The sequence below is a fragment of the Triticum urartu genome, chromosome 7A (genome assembly GCF_056163025.1).
Source record: "Triticum urartu cultivar PI428250 chromosome 7A, HENAU_Tu73, whole genome shotgun sequence".
In the NCBI taxonomy this organism is placed as follows: domain Eukaryota; kingdom Viridiplantae; phylum Streptophyta; class Magnoliopsida; order Poales; family Poaceae; genus Triticum; species Triticum urartu.
Window position 1 is genome coordinate 299,857,007 of NC_141879.1, and position 20,814 is coordinate 299,877,820.

Consider the following 20,814-nt stretch of genomic DNA (forward strand, 5'->3'; position numbering starts at 1 on the left):
GTGACGAGCGATTTATCGTCATGGAAGTGGACACTTCCGTGATGATAATTTTGGTAATGTCATGGAACACTTCTACGATAGCACAGGTATGACTATCTTGATTCTATCATAAATTTGTCATGGATGTACATGCATGACAAAAAAAGAGACCTACTGTGACAAACATGTATCATCACGGAAGTGTATTTTTTTGTACTGCTTGTTGGAGAAGTTGACGAGGAGCTACGAGTCTCCCTTGATAGTGAGGCGTTTCGCCCCCAGGGCCACTACAGCCTTGAGGCCGGCGATGAGACCCTCGTACTCTGCGATGTTGTTGGAAACCTTCTCGCCCCATTGGAAGCAGAGCTGCACATCATAGTAAAGTTTGTCCTGAGTGGGCGAGATGAGCACGGCTCCAGCCCCCGTGCCCTGGTGTGCGAATGCGCCATCAAAGTACATGACCCAGCCATCCGGCACTTCACTCCACGGCGAGAGGGATCGGTTCTCGCCCACTTCGAGCTCCGGGGTGTCGGTCCAATCTGCCACAAATTCGGTGAGTGCAGCCCCCTTGATGAACTTGGTTGTGCTGAACTCCAAGTCAAACGCTTGCAGCTCGATGTTCCATTCGGCGACCCTTCCCGCAGCATTGGGGCTTCTGAGCACTCTCTCCAATGGGTAAGCCGAGACAACTTTGATGGGGTGACCCTGGAAGTAGTGGCGCAGCTTACGCGATGCCACCAGGAGCGCGAGCAAGAGCTTCTAAGGCATGGGGTACCGTGCTCTTGCATCTTGTAGCACTATGCTGACAAAGTATACTGGGTTCTCAACGAGAGCGGGAGAGCTGACGGAGTTTTTGGCCCCTAGAAGCTGGGGTGTTCCCTGTGAGTCTTCGGCTTCTTGGGCTTGACGACTAGCCGGGGCAGCCGCTGCCTCAGGGGCATCGCCTTGGTGTTGAGCTGCCTCATCCGGCTTGGCGGCTCCACTTGGTGGGCCCTTAAACTGGGGCTCCTCTCCGAGGGCCACTAGCGCCACGCTAGCGGAGTGGGGCGTGGTAGACAGGTAGAGCACAAAGGGCTCGAGAGGACGAGGTGCCACCATCACCGGAGGGCTGGTCAAGTATCTCTTTGAGGTCTTGAAATGCTAGGTCGGCCTTGGGGGTCCACTCGAACGGACCCTTCTTCTTCATCAGCTTAAAGAACGGCAAGGTGCGCTCCCCCAACATGGCGATGAAGCGCCCCCTGCAAGCTTCTGCATCTCCTTGAGGTTTTGTGGTGGGCTCATGTCTTCGATTGCCTTGACCTTCTCCGGGTTGGCCTCGATCCCCCTCTGGGACACGAGGAGGCCTAGCAGCTTGCTAGAAGGAACACCAAACACGCACTTCTCCAGGTTGAGCCGCAGGTCCACCTGGCACAAGCACGTGAAGGTTTCCTCGAGGTCCTGAATCAAAGTTCTTGCCTCCCAAGACATCACCACAATGTCGTCGACGTAGGCCTCAGCGTTTCTTTCGAGCTGCCGCCCCAAGGTGACATGCATCAGTCGCTGGAAGGTCGCCCCTGTGTTGCACAGTCCGAATGGCATGCAAGTGTAGCAGTATACCCCGCATGGGGTCAAGAAAGCCGTTTTCTCCACATCTTCCATCGCCATCTTGATCTGGTGGTAGCCTGAGAACGCATCCAGGAAACATAGCAGATCACACTCGGCGGTGGAGTCGACAATATGGTCGATGCGGGACAGCGGGAATGAGTCTTGAGGGCAAGACTTGTTGAGGTTGGTGAAGTCGACACACATGCGCTCCTTCCCTCCTTTCTTCGGCACAACGACTGAGTTTGCCAGCCACTCTGGGTACCGGGCCTCGCGAATGAGACCCGCTGCCTCCAGCTTGCGGGTTTCCTGAACGATGAAGGACTGCTTCTCCGTCGACTGTCGCATCGCCTTCTGCTTCACAGGGCACACGTTGGGGCATGCCCTCAGATGATGCTCGATCACTCCCCTGGGAACCCCAACCAGCTGCTTGGGTTCCCATGCGAATACTTCCTTGTTCTCCCACAAGAAGTCCACCAACCCCTTTTCTTGATCTGGAGTGAGGTCGGCGCCTACAGTAAAGGTGGCGCCAAAGGCCCCATCCCCATTGACTGGTATCTGCTTCGTTTTGGCTTGACCTTGAGTGAATAGCTACTTCTTCTTGGTCGGCGCAGCCCCCTTGGTCCTGGGCACGACCTTGGCGGCCGGACAAGCTACCACCGTGGCCCTAAAGGAGAGTTTTAGGGCCGCCAAGGCTTCCTTGGTGTCTCCGGCTACGGTGAGGATGCCCTTACTCCCTGCCATCTTCATGAGGTTGTAGGCAGGATGAGTAGCCGCCATGAATTGGGCCAGCGCCGGGTACCCGAGGATGGCGTCGTACGGTAAGTCGATGCGGCCGATGTCAAAGTTGACTAGCTCGGTGCGATAGTTGTCGCGTGTGCCGAAGGTCATGGGGCGACGGATCTGCCCCAGGGGGTTGGAGGAGTAGCCGCCGACCACGGAGAAGGGCTTGCTCGGGCGGAGCCACTCAAGCGGTACGTGAAGGAGGCTAAAATCTGCCACGGAGAGCACATTGAGGCCGGCGCCACCGTCGATGAGGGTCTTGATAACGGCTACGCTGCAGATGGTGGGCTGCTACCTCTTGAGCACTGCGTTGGTTTTCCCCAAAGAAGAAGGGATGATGCAGCAAAGTAGCGTAAGTATTTGCCACGGTTTTTGAGAACCAAGGTATCAATTTAGTAGGAGGCTACGCGCGAGTCCCTCGTACCTGCACAAGACAAATAAATCCTTGCAACCAACACAAATAGGGGTTGTCAATCCCTACACGGCCACTTACGCGAGTGAGATCTGATAGATATGATAAGATAATATTTTTGGAATTTTGGTAATAAAGATGCAAAGTAAAGTAAAGGCAAGTAAAAAAGCAAATGAAATAACTAAGTAGTAGGAGATTAATATGATAAAGATAGACCCGGGGGCCATAGGTTTCACTAGTGGCTTCTCTCGAGAGCATAAGTATTCTACGATGGGTGAACAAATTACTGTTGAGCAATTGACAGAATTGAGCATAGTTATGAGAATATCTAGGCATGATCATGTATATAGGCATCACGTCCGAGACAAGTAGACCGACTCCTGCCTGCATCTACTACTATTACTCCACTCATCGACCGCTATCCAGCATGCATCTAGAGTATTAAGTTAAAAATAGAGTAACGCCTTAAGCAAGATGTCATGATGTAGAGGGATAAACTCATGCAATATGATGAAAACCCCATCTTGTTATCCTCGATGGCAACAATACAATACGTGCCTTGCTGCCCCTACTATCATTGGGAAAGGACACCGCAAGATTGAACCCAAAGCTAAGCACTTCTCCCATTGAAAGAAAGATCAATCTAGTAGGCCAAACCAAACTGATAATTCGAAAAGACTTGCAAAGATAACCAATCATACATAAAAGAATTCAGAGAAGATTCAAATATTGTTCACAGATAGACTTGATCATAAACCCACAATTCATCGGTCTCAACAAACACACCGCAAAAAGAAGATTACATCGAGTAGTTCTCCACAAGAGAGGAGGAGAACATTGTATTGAGATCCAAAAAGAGAGAAGAAGCCATCTAGCTAATAACTATGGACCCGTAGGTCTGAAGTAAACTACTCACACTTCATCAGAGGGGCTATGGTGATGATGTAGAAGCCCTCCGTGATTGATGCCCCCTCCGGCGGAGCTCCGGAACAGGCCCCAAGATGGGATCTCGTGGATACAGAAAGTTGCGGCGGTGGAATTAGGTTTTTGGCTCCATATCTGATCGTTTGGGGGTACGTAGGTATATATAGGAGGAAGGAGTATGTCGGTGGAGCAACAGGGGCCCACGAGGGTGGAGGATGCGCCTGGGGGGTAGGCGCGCGCCCCTACCTCGTGGCCTCCTCTTTTGTGTCTTGACGTAGGGTCCAAGTCTCCTGGGTCTTGTTTATTGAGAAAATCACGTTCCCGAAGGTTTCATTCCGTTTGGACTCCGTTTGATATTCCTTTTCTTCGAAACCCTAAAACAGGCAAAAAAATCAGTTCTAGGCTGGGCCTCCGGTTAATAGGTTAGTTCCAAAAATAATATAAAAGTGGATAATAAATCCCAATAATGTCCAAAACAGTAGATAATATAGCATGGAGCAATAAAAAATTATAGATACGTTGGAGACGTATCAAGCATCCCCAAGCTTAATTCCTGCTCGTCCTTGAGTAGGTAAATGATAAAAATAGAATTTTTGATGCGGAGTGCTACCTGGCATAATTTTAATGTAATTCTTCTTAATTGTGGTATGAATATTCAGGTCCGAAAGATTCAAGACAAAAGTTCATATTGGCATAAAATAATAATACTTCAAGCATACTAACTAAGCAATTATGTCTTCTCAAAATAACATGGCCAAAGAAAGTTCATCCCTACAAAATCATATAGTTTAGTCATGCTCCATTTTCGTCACACAAGAATGCTCTCATCATGCACAACCCCGATGAAAAGCCAAGCAATTGTTTCATACTTTAGTAATCTCAAACCTATAAACTTTCACGCAATATATGAGCGCGAGTCATGGACATAGCACTATGGGTGGAATAGAATATAATGAGGGGGGTTATGTGGAGAAGTCAAAAAGGAGAAAGTCTCACATCAACGAGGCTAATTAATGGGCTATGGAGATGCCCATCGATTGATGTTGATGCAAGCAGTAGGGATTGCCATGCAACGGATGCACTAGAGCTATAAATGTATGAAAGCTCAACAAAAGAAACTAAGTGCGTGTGCATCCAACTTGCTTGCTCACGAAGATCTAGGGCACTTGAGGAGGCCCATTGTTGGAATATACAAGACAAGTTCTATAATGAAAATTCCCACTAGTATATGAAAGTGACAAAACAAGAGACTCTCTATCATGAAGATTATGGTGCTACTTTGAAGCACAAGTGTGGTAAAGGATAGTAACATTATCCCATCTCTCTTTTTCTCTCATTTTTTGGGCCTTTCTCTTTTTTTATGATTCCTCACTTGGGACAATGCTCTAGAAAATGATGATCATCACACTTCTATTTATTTACAACTCAATGATTACAACTCGATACTAGAACAAAAGATGACTTTATATGAATGCCTCCGGCGATGTACCGGGATATGCAATGTACCAAGAGTGACATGTATGAAAGAATGATGAATGGTGGCTTTGCCACAAATACTATGTCAACTACATGATCATGCTAAGCAATATGACAATAATGAATGTGACATGATAAACGGAACGGTGGAATGTTGCATGGCAATATATCTCGGAATGGCTATGGAAATGCCATAATAGGTAGGTATGGTGGCTGTTTTGAGGAAGATATAAGGAGGTTTATGTGTGAAAGAGCGTATCATATCACGGGGTTTGGATGCACCGGCGAAGTTTGCGCCAACTCTCAATGTGAGAAATGGCAATGCACGGTACCGAAGAGGCTAGCAAGGATGGAAGGGTGAGAGTGCGTATAATCCATGGACTCAACATTTATCATAAAGAACTCACATACTTATTGCAAAAATCTACATGTCATCAAAAACCTCGGCACTACGCGCATGCTCCTAGGGGGATAGATTGCTTGGAAAATACCATCGCTCGTCCCCGACTGCCACTCATAAGGAGGACAATCAAATAACACCTCATGTTTCAAATTTCTTACATAACTTTTACCATACGTGCATGCTACGGGACTTGCAAACTTCAACACAAGCATTTCTCAATTCCACAACTACTCCACTAGCATGACTTTGATATTATTACCTCCATATCTCAAAGCAATCATCAAGCATCAAACTTTTCTTAGTATTCAAAACACTTCATAAGAAAATTTTACTAATCTTGAATACCTAGCATATTAGGATTTTAAGAAAATTAACATGCTATTTAAGACTCTCAAAATAATCTAAGTGAAGCATGAGAGATCAATAGTTTCTATAAAACAAATCCACCACCGTGCTCTAAAAGATATAAGTGAAGTACTAGAGCAAAACTATATAACTCAAAAGATATAAATGAAGCACATAGAGTATTGTAGCAAATTCCAAATCATGTATGGCTCTCTCAAAAGGTGTGTACAGCAAGGATGATTGTGGTAAACTAAAAAGTAAAGACTCAAATCATACAAGACGCTCCAAGCAAAACACATATCATGTGGCGAATAAAGATATTGCTCCAAGTAAAGTTACCGATAGAAGTAGACGAAAGAGGGGATGCCTTCCGGGGCATCCCCAAGCTTTGGCTTTTAGGTGTCCTTAGATTATATTGGGGTGCCATGGGCATCCCCAAGCTTAGGCTCTTGTCACTCCTTGTTCCATAATCCATCAAATATTTACCCAAAACTTGAAAACTTCACAACACAAAACTTAAAGTAGAAAATCTCGTGAGCTCCTTTAGAGAAAGAAAACTAAATACCACTTCAAGGTACTGTAATGAACTCATTATTTATTTATATTGGTGTTATACCTACTGTATTCCAACTTCTCTATGGTTTATAAACTATTTTACTAGCCATAGATTCATCAAAATAAGCAAACAACACACGAAAAACAGAATCTGTCAAAAACAGAACAGTCTGTAGTAATCTGTAGCTAGCGCAAGATCTGGAACCCCAAAAATTCTAAAATAAATTTCTGGACGTGACTAATTTATCTATTAATAATCTTCAAAAATAATTAAATAAATAGCACTTTCGAAATAAAAATGGCAGCAGTTCTCGTGAGCGCTAAAGTTTCTGTTTTTACAGCAAGTGTAACAAGACTTTCCCCAATTCTTCCCAAAGGTTCTACTTGGCACAAACACTAATTAAACACACAAAACACAACCAAAAACAGAGGCTAGATAAATTATTTATTACTAAATAGGGGCAAAAAGTAAGGAATAAAAATAAAATTGGGTTGCCTCCCAACAAGCGCTATCGTTTAACGCCCCAAGCTAGGCATAACAAGCAAGGATAGATCTAGGTATTGCCATCTTTGGTAGGTAATCCATAAGTGGCTCTCATAATAGATTCATAAGGTAATTTAATTTTCTTTCTAGGAAAGTGTTCCATGCCTTTCCTTAATGGAAATTGGAATCTAATATTTCCTTCCTTCATATCAATAATTGCACCAATCATTCTAAGGAAAGGTCTACCAAGAATAATAGGACATGAAGGATTGCAATCTATGTCAAGAACAATAAAATCTACCGGCACATAATTCCTATTTGCAACAATAATAATATCATTAATTCTTCCCATAGGTTTCTTAAGAGTGGAAGCCGCAAGGTGCAGGTTTAAAGAGCAATCATCAAAATCACGGAAACCTAACAAATCACACAAAGTCTTTGGAATCGAGGAAACACTAGCGCCCAAATCACATAAAGCATAGCATTCATGATCTTTCATTTTAATTTTAATAGTCGGTTCCCACTCATCATAAAGTTTTCTAGGGATAGAAACTTCCAATTCAAGTTTTTCTTCATAAGATTGCATCAAGGCATCAACGATATGTTTAGTAAACGCTTTATTTTGACTGTAAGCATGAGGAGAAGTTAGCACGGATTGTAACAAGGAAATACAATCAATCAAAGAGAAATTTTCATAGTTAAATTCCTTGAAATCCATAATAGTGGGTTTAGCAACATGTAGGGTTTTAATTTCTTCAATCCCACTTTTATCAATTTTAGCATCAAGATCAAAAAATTCTGAATTCTTGGAACACCTTCTAGGTAAAGGTGGATCATATTCAGCCCCATCATTATCAAGATTCATATTGCAAAACAAAGATTTAATAGGGGACACATCAATAACTTTTAGATCTTCATCTTTATTTTCATAGGAACAAGAAGAACACGCCCTTATAAAGGCATCTTTCTTAGCACTCATCCTAGTGGTTCTTTCTTTGCACTCATCAATGGAAATTATCATGGCTTTGAGAGACTCATTGATATCATGCTTAGGTGGAATAGATCTATGTTTCAAAGAATCAACATCAAGAGAAATTCTAACAACGTTGCTAGCCAACTCATCAATCTTAAGCAATTTTTCTTCAATCAAAGCATTAAAATTATTTTGCGAAGTAATAAATTCTTTAATATTGGATTCAAAATCAGAGGGCATCTTATTATAATTTCCATAAGAGTTGTTGTAGGAATTACCATAATTATTTGAGGGATTACTAGGATAAGGCCTAGGGTTGAAATTTCCTCTATATGCATTGTTACCAAAATTGTTCCTACCAACAAAATTCAGATCCATAGATTCATTAGTATTCTCAATCAAAGTAGACAAGGGCATATCATTAGGATAAGAAGAAACACTCTTATTAGCAAATAATTTCATCCATCTTTCCACTCAAAACATTAATTTCTTCTATCGCATGCACCTTTTTATTAGTAGATCTTTCAGTATGCCATTGAGAATAATTAACCATAATATTATCTAGGAGTTTAGTAGCTTCTCCTAAAGCGATTTCCATAAAAGTGCCTCCCGCGGCCGAATCTAAAAGATTTCTAGAAGCAAAACTCAATCTGGCATAAAAATTTTGTATAATCATCCACAAATTTAAACCATGAGTAGGGCAATTACGTATCATTAGTTTCATTCTCTCCCAAGCTTGTGCAACATGTTCATGATCAAGTTGCTTAAAATTCATAATATCGTTTCCAAGAGAGATGATCTTAGCGGGAGGAAAATACTTAGAGATAAAAGCATCTTTGCACTTGTTCCATGAATCAATACTATTTTTAGGCAAAGACGAAAACCAAGCTTTAGCACGATCTCTAAGTGAAAAAGGAAATAGATTCAATTTAACAATATCATTATCCACATCTTTCTTCTTTTGCATATCACACAAATCAACGAAGCTATTTAGATGGGTACCGGCACCTTCACTAGGAAGGCCGGAAAACGGATCTATCATGACAAGGTTCAGCAAAGCGGTATTAATTTCACAAGATTCAGCATCGGTAAGAGGAGCAATCGGAGTGCTAATAAAATCATTGTTGTTGGTATTGGTGAAGTCACGTAATTTAGTATTATCTTGAGCCATCGTGACAAGCAAGCAAACTAACACACAAGCAAACAAAAAACAAGTGGGCAAAAAGAGGCAAATAGAGAAAGAGATGGAGGATAGAGAGAGAGGGCGAATAAAACGATAAGGGTGAAGTGGGGGCGAGGAAAACGAGAGGAAAATGGCAAATATTGTAATGCGGGAGATAAGGGTATGTGATGGGTACTTGGTATGTTGACTTTTGCGTAGACCTCCCCGGCAACGGCGCCAGAAATCCTTCTTGCTACCTCTTGAGCACTGCGTTGGTTTTCCCCGAAGAAGAAGGGATGATGCAGCAAAGTAGCGTAAGTATTTCCCTTAGTTTTTGAGAACCAAGGAATCAATCCAGTAGGAGGCTAGGCGCGAGTCCCTCGTACCTGCACAAAACAAATAAATCCTCGCAACCAACGCGAATAGGGGTTGTCAATCCCTACACGGCCACTTACGAGAGTGAGATCTGATAGATATGATAAGATAATATTTTTGGTATTTTTGTAATAAAGATGCAAAGTAAAATAAAGGCAAAGTAAAAAGCAAAGGAAATAACTAAGTAGTAGGAGATTAATATGATAAAGATAGACCTGGGGGCCATAGGTTTCACTAGTGATTTCTCTCGAGAGCATAAGTATTCTACGATGGGCGAACAAATTATTGTTGAGCAATTGACAAAATTGAGCATAGTTATGAGAATATCTAGGCATGATCATGTATATAGGCATCACGTCCGAGACAAGTAGACCGACTCCTGCCTGCATCTACTCCTATTACTCCACTCATCGACCGCTATCCAGCATGCATCTAGAGTATTAAGTTAAAAACAGAGTAACGCCTTAAGCAATATGACATGATGTAGAGGGATAAACTCATGCAATATGATGAAAACCCCATCTTGTTATCCTCGATGGCAACAATACAATACGTGCCTTGCTGCCCCTACTGTCATTGGGAAAGGACACTACAAGATTGAACCCAAAGCTAAGCACTTCTCCCATTGCAAGAAAGATCAATCTAGTAGGCCAAACCAAACTGATAATTCAAAGAGACTTGCAAATAACCAATCATACATAAAAGAATTCAGAGAAGATTCAAATATTGTTCATAGATAGACTTCATCATAAACCCACAATTCATCGATCTCAACAAACACACCGCAAAAAGAAGATTACATCGAATAGTTCTCCATAAGAGAGGGGGAGAACATTGTATTGAGATCCAAAAAGAGAGAAGAAGCCATCTAGCTAATAACTATGGACCCGTAGGTCTGAAGTAAACTACTCACACTTCATCGGAGGGGCTATGGTGATGATGTAGAAGCCCTCCGTGATCGATGCCCCCTCCGGCGGAGCTCCGGAACAGGCCCCAGGATGGGATCTCATGGATACAGAAAGTTGCGGTGGTGGAATTAGTTTTTGGCTCCGTATCTGATCGTTTGGGGGTATGTAGGTATATATAGGAGGAAGGAGTACGTTGGTGGAGCAACAGGGGGCCCACGAGGGTGGAGGGCGCGCCTTGGGGGGGGGGGGGTAGGCGCGCCCCCCTACCTCGTGGCCTCCTATTTTGTGTCTTGACATAGGGTCCAAGTCTCTTGGGTCTTGTTCGTTGAGAAAATCACGTTCCCGAAGGTTTCATTCCGTTTGGACTCCGTTTGATATTCCTTTTCTTCGAAACCCTAAAACAGGCAAAAACAGCAATTTTGGGTTGGGCCTCCGCTTAATAGGTTAGTCCCAAAAATAATATAAAAGTGGATAATAAAGCCCAATAATGTCCAAAATAGTAGATAATATAGCATGGAGCAATCAAAAATTATAGATATGTTCGAGACGTATCATGGGCATGCAAAGCATCGGGAGCACGCCCGAACAGACGGTGGTGACTGGGTGATCCCCCGAGTCGAAGGTCAGGTCGGCCTTGGGTGCCACCCAACCCGGGGGAGCCCCCTGCCACGTGGAGGCGGCGCTGATCTAGCGAAAGAACGGCTTGGTGTGGCAGTCTGACGGCGGCGCCTGCGAGCCACCGAGGAGAGACGCGACGACGGGGGGTACTGGTCCCCCGAAGCGCGCGATGAAGAGGTCGCGCAGCTCCTCCCAGGAGGCCACAGAAGATTCTGGCAGATGGAGGAGCCAAGCGCGCGGCACGCCAGCGAGGGCCATTGGGAGCCAGTTGGCCATGACTTTACCGTCACCCCCGGCTTCCAGGACGGCCTCCTCGTACGCCAGCAAGAAGGCTGTTGGATCCGCCGCACCATCGTAACGGGGCGGCATCTCCGGCTTGAACTTGTGCGGCCACCGCACCTATCGCAAGGCGGGGGTGAAGGCCCAGACCCCACGGCGCTGCGAAGGGCCCCCGTCGATCCAGTCGGAGAAGCGGCGGCGTCCATGAGAGCTGGTCGGAGAGGCGAGGCTGTCGGGGGGCAAAGCTTCGGTGCACCCCTACCTGTCGCACCAAATGTTGGATTTCGGGTTCAAGCAAAACCCTTGAGGTTCAAACACTGGGGTGAGCACAAAGATCTCTCCCCCTCTCTAGCTCGTGCACACTATGATCTCACGGCCTAGCTTGACGAACCCAAAGAACAAGAGACACAAGAGTTTATACTAGTTCGAGCCACCGATGTGGTGTAATACCCTACTCCGGTGTGGTGTGGTGGATTGCCTCTTGGGCTGAGAATGAACAGTTACAAGGGAAGAACAGCCTCCTGAGGAGAGGTGTTCTTATGCTTGGTGAACCTGTGTGGTTGTCGATGGTCTCTCTCTCTCTAGATGAGCCGATCTTATCCTTCGTCTCCTACCTATGGTGGTGGCTAGTCCTATATATAGAGGCCCGGGTCCTCTTCCCAAATATTCGGCGGGAAGGCATCCCACAACAGCCAATTTGAAGGGGGGCAGCTAGTACAAGCTATCCTGACAAAAGATGGTCTTCCCCTGCCAAAGGCTCTGGTGGTGACACCGTCCTAGGCTCCACGGTGACCTCCATCCTGCCATCCTGCTAATCTTGGTATTGTTGCATCGATATGGAAACCTTTGCCTGATGCCTCGGGACTCCTCGCCTGCGTTTGCCCCTTTAGCACCAAAGAGGAATCGAGGACACTGCGCATGCTGGCGCCCGCCTGGCTCCAGTCGTCATGGCTTGCGTCACACAAACCTCATGAGGTGTCCCTTGCCTTGATCTCTCCGCCCCTCACGAGCCAGCCTAGCGAGGCCGCTCTTGAGGAGGTCTTGTGTCGTCCTCCTCGCAAGGCTTGGCCCCTCGCGAGGGTCTTGAGTGTTTGCTGGTGAAGATGGGTCGTATAGGGCCGCTGGTGGAGCCACGCTGTGGGCCGCGGGCAGCCAAGTCTGGGGACCCCCATTCCCAGAACACCGACAAGGGCATCATGATCATCTTTAGAACAGAACCATATATTGTCATATAATTTGTTATGCTAAAGTAACAATTCGTTCACAAGGTAAAGTATGAATCATAAACTTTATTGAAGACTAACAACTATAATCTCAGTCATTGAAGCAATTACAATTTATCATAACTTCGGAAAGAGTCAACAAGAGCTTTTCAGCAAGTCCACATATTCAAGTATCATTTAGTCCTTCAGAATTGCTAACACTCACGCGATACTTATGGTTTGAAAGCCTCAATCGGACACAGAGAAAGATAGGGGATTATAGTTTCGCCTCCCAACCTTTTAACTCAAGGGTAATGTCAACAATAATACTTTATGGAAACATACATCCGAGTGAATATATATATCTGGATCTTTCTCCAACACATAGTGCTTGCCAAAAGAAAAAGTGTAAAAGGGGAAAGGTGAAGACCACCACGACTCTTGTATAAGGGTAGAAAATAAAAGTAAAATATAGGCCCTTCGCAAAGGGAAGCAGAGGTTGTCATGCGCTTTTATGGTTGGATGCACAAAATCTTAATGCAAAAGAACGTCACTTTATATTGCCGCTTGTGATAAAGAACTTTATTATGCAATATGTCGCTTTTATTTCTTCCATATCGCAAGTTCGTATAAAGCTTATTTTCTTCACACTAATATATCATATATATTTTAGAGATCAATTTTTATTGCTTGCACTGGTGACAACTTACTTGAAGGATCTTACTCAATCCATAGGTAGGTATGCTGGACTCTCATGGCAAAACTGGTTTAAGGGATGTTTGGAAGCACAAGTAGTATCTCTACTTGGTGCGAAGGATTTAGCTAGCATAAGAGGGAAAAGGCAAGCTCAACATGTTGGAGGATCCATAACAATATAACTTCTATTCGGATATAAGAAAACATAACCCATTATGTTGTCTTCCTTGTCCAACATCAACTTTTTAGCATGTCATATTTTAATGAATGCTCACAATCACAAAAGATGTCCAAGATAATATAATTATATGTGTAGCCTCTCTTTCTATATTAGTTCCTATTAATTGCAACAAACTTCTTATATGTGAAGTCATCACTCTCCATAAGATCACTATATGATATTTTTTTTATTTTTTTTATTTCTCTTATTCTTATACCCTCAAGATCATAGCAAGAAAGCAAAGCACTCAGCTCAAAACTACTCTTTATTATATAACTCTCAGACTCGATTACATAGATAGGGATCAAAACAAAACTGAAAGCTAGATCATACTAAAAACTTTATTCTACTAGATCAAGATATGACCAAAAGGATCAAACTAAGAAAATGATAAAGGAAAAGATGTGATGGTGATACGATAACAGGGCACCTCCCCCAAGCTTGGCACAAGCCAAGGGGAGTGCCCATACCCATGTATTTAGATCTCTTTCTTCGGAGGTGGTGATGATGAAGTTTTTGACGTTGTAGGCTTGTCATCCATCTTCCAAGGCATAGGCTCGCCATCATAGAAGGATGAACGAGTCTCCGGGATCCTCAAATCTGCAGCCAAACTCATCTTCTTAAATCTGTATTCATACTCGCAGTTTTGGTTTTGCAGGTCATAGATCTGGGCTGGGACGTGCTCGATTTTCTCATGAAGCTTGAAAATGGCCTCACCAAAGTCCTTGGCATCCAGATTGTCTTTATTGGTAAATTCCGCAATCATCAAGTGATTGGCGTCGAGTCCATGTTCCACCATCCCTTGAAACTTTAAAACTTGCTGCTCCATTGCTTCGAGTTTTGTATCCACGCTTCCGGTCTTCTTTGGCCCTTCAACATCGCGGATGTGCAGCACCCCCTCACGCATCTCAATGGTTTGAGCGTGTTGCAGCACCTTCGCAAGGTAGGGGTTGATGACCTTCTCAAAAAATGTGTCCTTGGGGCGCTTAGAGACGTCATGGTAATCTAGATTTGTCAAAAAAATAGCTCAAAACAAGAATAGAGGATTTTGTCATGGTATGGTGGTCAAAACCTTCGGGAGATTATATAATGAATTTTTACCATCCAAAAGAAGTATTCTACAAGAAAACGGAGTCCGGAGGGTACACGAGGTGGCCATAAGGGTGGGGACGCGCCCAGGGGGTAGGGTGTGCCCTCGTGCCTTGTCGCCTCCCCGTGCGCTCTTCGGACTACTTTTAATTTTCCTAATTTTTATATATTCCAAAACAGAGAAAATTGCTATTGGAAACATTTTAGGGTCGATTTACTTACCGTAGCACATACCTATTCCTTTTCGAAGTGTGCAACGTTCTTGAAACTATCCCTTATGTACTCCTCCGGTGTTATGGTATTACTTATATTTGTCTCAATATTTATGGGAGTACCTAAAATATAATGTTTGATTCTTTCATCGTTTACCACCTTCAGGTTAGTTCCTTCAGTGTTGTTGATTTTGATGGCACCGGAACCATAAACCTCCTCGATAATGTAAGGACCTTCCCATTTAGAGAGAAGCTTTCCTGCAAAAAATCTTAAATTAGAGTTGTATAGCAGAACATGATCACCTACATTAAACTCACGCTTTTGTATCCTTTTGTCATGCCATCTTTTAACTTTTTCTTTAAACAACTTGGCATTCTCATAGTCTTGGGTTCTCCATTCATCAAGCGAGCTTCTGTCAAATAACCTCTTATCACCGCTAAGTTTGAAGTCATAGTTGAGCTCTTTGATTACGCAATAAGCTTTATGCTCTAGTTCAAGAGGTAAGTGGCATGATTTTCCATAAACCATTTTATACGGAGATATACACATAGGGTTCTTATAAGCAGTCCTATAAGCCCATAATGCATCATCAAGTTTCTTAGACTAATTTATTCTGGATTTATTAATAGTCTTTTGCAAGATCAATTTAATTTCTCTATTGCTCAATTATACTTGACCACTAGACTGAGGATGATAAGGAGATGCAATTCTAAGATTAACATCACACTTAGCAATCAATTTACAGAAAGCACCATGAATAAAATGTGAACCACCATCAGTCATCAAATACCTAGGGACTCCAAACCTCAGAAAAAATAACTTCTTGAAGCATGTAAATAGAAGTGTTATGATCAGCACTACTAGTTGGAATAGCTTCTACCCACTTAGTAACGCAATCAACAACAACTAAAATATGTGTATACCAATTAGAGGAAGGAAAAGGTCCCATATAAGCAAAGCCCAAAACATCAAATGGTTCAGTAACAAGTGAATAATTCATAGGCATTTCTTGATGTCTACTAATATTGACAATTCTCTGGCATTCATCACAAGACAAGACATACCTACGAGCATCCTTGAAGAGAGTAGGCCAGCAAAAACCAGATTGTAATACCTTGTGTGCAGTTCTATCTCCAGCGTGGTGTCCTCCGTAGGCCTTAGAGTGGCACTTGCATACGATCTGTTCCTGTTCATCCTCAGGTACACAACGTCTAATAACACCATCGACTCCTTCTTTACAACGGTGCGGGTCATCCCAAAATTAATTTCTTAAATCATAGAAAAACATTTTTTATTTTGCTGGTATGTGAAACTAGGTGGTCTAAATTTAGCAACAATGTAATTAGCATAATCAGCATACCATGGAGTATTACGAGAAGCATTTATGAAAGCTAATTGCTCATCAAGAAAACTATCATCAATAGGTAGTGGGTCATCAAGAACATTCTCTAACCTAGACAAGTTGTCTACAACGGGGTTCTCAGCTCCCTTTCCATCATTAATATTCAAATCAAATTATTGTAACAAGAGAACCCATCTAATAAGTCTAGGTTTAGCATATTTTTCCATAAGATATTTAATAGCAGCATGATCAGTGTGAACAGTTACTTTGAAATCAAAAATATAAGATCTGAACTTATCACAAGCAAAAACAACTACTAAAAATTCTTTTTCAATAGTAGCAGAATTTCTTCGGGCACTATCTAGAGTTTTACTAGCATAATGAATAACATTCAACTTTTTGTCAACTCTTTGTCCTATAATAGCACCAACAGCATAATCACTAGCGTCACACATAATTTCAAAGGGTAAATTCCAATCAGGTGGTTGAACAATAGGTGCAGAAATCAAGGCTTTCTTAAGTATTTCAAATGCTTGTGCACAATCGTCATCAAAAATAGAAGGAACATCTTTTTGCAAGAGATTAGTAAGAGGCCTAGAAATTTTAGGGAAGTCTTTAATAAACCTCCTATAGAAACCAGCATGACCAAGGAAACTTCTCATACCTTTGATATCTTTAGGATACGACATATTTTCAATAGCATCTACTTTAGATTTATCAACTTCAATACCTCTTTCAGAAATTTTATGCCCCAAGACAATACCTTCATTAACCATAAAGTGGCACTTCTCCCAATTCAAAACAAGATTAATTCTTTCTCATCACTGCAAAACTCGATCAAGGTTGCTTAAGCAATCATCAAAAGAAGTTATGTAAATGGATAAATCATCCAGGAAGACCTCAACAATCTTTTCACAAAAGTTGGAGAATATAGTAGTCATACATCTTTCAAAGGTAGCGGGTGCGTTGCATAAACCAAAAGGTATACGTCTATAAGCAAAAGTACCAAAAGGGCAAGTAAAACTGGTCGTTTCTTGATCCTCTTTTGACACAGGTATTTGAGAAAAACCAGAATAACCATCTAGAAAGAAAAAATGTGTATGTTTGGACAATCTTTCTAGCATTTGATCAATAAAAGGTAGAGGGTAATGATCTTTTCGAGTAGCTTTGTTCAATTTGCAAAAATCAATTAAAATTCTATAACCTGTAACAATTCTTCGTCGAATCAATTCATTCTAATCATTAGGAATGACAGTAATACCTCCCTTCTTAGGGACACAATGAATAGGACTTACCCATCTACTATCAGCAATAGGATAAAATTATACCTGCCTCCAGAAGCCTTAGTGTTTCATTTCTTACCACTTCTTTCATTTTTGGATTTAACCGTCATTGGTGATCAACAACTGGTTTAGCATGAGGCTCCATATTAATTTTGTGCTGGCATAGAGTGGGACTAATGCCCTTAAGATCATCAAGAGTATATCCAATAGCTGCACGATGCTTCTTCAAAGTTTTCAATAATCTCCTCTCTTCATGCTCTGAAAGGTTAGCACTAATAATAATAGGATATGTCTTCTTTTCATCAAGATAAGCATATTTCAAAGTATCAGGTAATGGTTTAAGATCAAATACGGGATCACCCATGGGTGGAGGAGGATCCCCAAGGATTTCAACACGCAAATTGTGTTTCAAAACAGGCCCTTGATCAAAGAATATTTCATCTAGTTCCCTCCTCTCATTCATAAACATATCATTTTCATGGTCTAGCAAATTGTTCTAAAGGATCAGTAGGAGGCACAACAGTAGAAGCAAGACCAATAATTTCATCTTTACTAGGCAATTCTTTATCATGGGGCTGTCTACGAAATTCAGAGAAATTAAAATCATGAGACATATCCCCAAAACCGACAGTAACAATATCTTTCCCATCGTCTATCTTAGCATTAACAGTATTCAAGAAAGGTCTACCAAATATAATGGGACAAAAATCATCTTGTGGGGAACCAAGAACAAGAAAATTAGTAGGATATTTTATTTTCCCACACAAGACTTCAACATCTCTAACAATCCCAATTGGTGATATAATATCTCTATTCGCAAGCTTAATAGTAACATCAATATCTTCTGTTTCAGTAGGTGCAATATCATTCATAATTTCTTCATATAAAGTAAAAGAATTGCACTCACACTAGCACCCACATCACATAAGCCATGATAACAATGATTTCCTATTTTAACAGAAACAATAGGCATGCCAACAACTAGTCTTTGTTTATCTTTATCATTGGGTTTGGAAATTCTAGTAGCTTCATCACAGAAACAAATAACATGCCCATCAATATTATCAACCAAGAGATCCTTAACCATAGAAATACTAGGTTCAACTTTAATTTCTTCAGGGGGTATAGGTGTTCTAGTATAACTCTTACGAACCACAGTTGAAGATTAGCATGATCCTTTATCCTAACAGGAAAAGGTGGTTTCTCAATAAAAGTAGTAGGAACAACAGGATCAACATTAAAAATAATAGTTTCTTCCTCAACTTTAATAGGTTCTAATACTTTTGCTTCACTTTGAGGATGATATTTAAACCACTTCTCCATGGGGAGATCAACATGAGTAGCAAAAGATTCACAAAAATAAGCTACTATCTCAGAGTCAAGTCCATATTTAGTGCTAAAATCACGAAAAGCATCGGTATCCATAAAAGATTTAGAAACAATCAAACTTAAGGTTTATACCTGACTCCTTACCTTCGTCGAGTTCCCAATCTTCAGAGTTGCGTTTAATTCTTTACAATAAATCCCATTTGAATTCAATAGTCTCCTTCATAAAAGAGCCTGTACAAGAAGTATCGATCATGAATTGATTATTACGAGAAAGCGGAGCATAAAAGTTCTGAATAATAATTTCTTTTGAGAGCTCATGATTGGGGCATGAATAGAACATTGACTTAAGCCTCCCCCAAGATTGATCAATACTTTCTCCTACATGAGGCCAAAAATTATAAATATAATTCTGATCACGATGAACTAGATGCATGGGATAAAACTTCTGATGAAATTCCAATTTCAATCGGTTGGAGTTCCAAGTCCCAATATCATCGCATAACCTATACCATGTGAATGCCTTCTCCTTCAAAGATAAAGGTAAGACCTTCTTCTTGACTTCATCCTCGGGCAAACCTGCAAGCTTAAATAATCCACAAACTTCATCCACATAGATCAAATGCATATCAGGATGTAATGTTCCATCTCCTACATAAGGATTAGATAGCAGTTTCTCTATCACACCCGAATGAATTTCATAATAAATATTTTCAGTAGGTGCAGTAGGTTGAGGGGCAACTCTTTGCTCTTCCAATCAGGGTGAAGATACTCCGAACAAACCCCTCAAAGGATTATTTTCCATAGTAACAAGTGACAATAAATATCAGCTCAATATATAAATGTTTCCTTACCAAATTCCACTTACCAAAGGCGATTCACTCCACGGCAAGGGCGGCAGAAAGAGTCTTGATGACCCACAAGTATAGGGGAGCTATCCTAGTCCTTTCGATAAGTAAGAGTGTCGAACCTAATGAGGAGCAGAAGGAAATGAGAAGCGGTTTTCAGTAAGGTATTCTTTGTAAGCACTGAAATTATCGGTAACAGATAGTTGTGTGATAAGATAATTTGTAACGACTAACAAGTAACAAAATTAACTAAGGTGCAGAAAGGTGGCCCAATCATTTTTGTAGCAAGGGACAAGCCTGGACGAACTCTTATATAAAGCAAAGCGCTCCCGAGGTCACCTGGGAATTACTGTCAAGCTAGTTTTCATCATGCTCATATGATTCGTGTTCGTTACTTTGATAATTTGATATGTGGGTGGACCGGTGCTTGGGTGTTGTCCTTCCTTGGAAAATCCTCCCACTTATGATTAACCGCTCTCGCAAGCATCCGCAACTATGAAAGAAGAATTAAGATAAATCTAACCATAGCATGAAACATATGGATCCAAATCAGCCCCTTATGAAGCAACGCATAAACTAGGGTTTAAGCTTCTGTCACTCTCAACCCATCATCTACTTATTACATCCAAATGCCTTCCCCGAGGCCCAAATCATGGTGAAGTGTCATGTAGTCGACGTTCACATAACACCACTAGAGGAGAGACAACATACATCTCATCAAAATATCGAACGAATACCAAATTCACATGATTACTTATAACAAGACTTCTCCCATGTCCTCAGGAACAAACGTAAATACTTACAAAGCATATTCATGTTCATAATCAGAGGAGTAATAATTATCATTAAGGATTTGAACATATGATATTCCATCGAATAAACCAACTACCATCAACTACAAGGAGTAATCAACACTACTAGCAACCCATAGGTACCAATCTGAGGTTTTGAGACAAAGATCGGATACAAGAGACGAACTAGGGGTTGAGACGAGATGGTGCTGGTGAAGATGTTGATGGAGATTGATTCTCTCTGGATGAGAGGATCGTTGGTGATGAAGATGGCGATGATTTCCCCCTCCGGGAGGGATGTTTCCCTAGCAGAATAGCTCTGCCAGAGCCCTAGATTGGTTCTGCCCAAGTTCCACCTCAAGACGGTGGCGCTTCATCCCGAAAGCTTCCTCTTGATTTTTTCCAGGAAAAACCCATCATATAGCAAAATATGGGCACCAGGGGCCTGCCATGTAGGCGTCAAGGCAGGGGCGAACCTAGGGGGTAGGGCGCGCCCCCACCCATATGGCTGGTTGGTGGGTCCCCTCAGGTGCTTTCTTCATCCAAT

General features: G+C 42.1%; 1 protein-coding gene across 1 annotated transcript; it reads right to left on the reverse strand.

The window, feature by feature from the left end:
* Positions 1–222: 222 nt before the first annotated feature.
* Positions 223–2,451, reverse strand: LOC147959368 (uncharacterized). The gene is made up of 4 exons (XM_087532630.1): positions 2,218–2,451; positions 1,674–2,118; positions 1,294–1,532; positions 223–738 (listed from the first exon to the last, which is right to left on the reverse strand). Exons 1-4 carry the CDS (start codon positions 2,449–2,451, stop codon positions 223–225), a joined length of 1,434 nt encoding a protein of 477 aa, XP_087388756.1.
* Between the last annotated feature and the right edge of the window lie 18,363 nt (positions 2,452–20,814).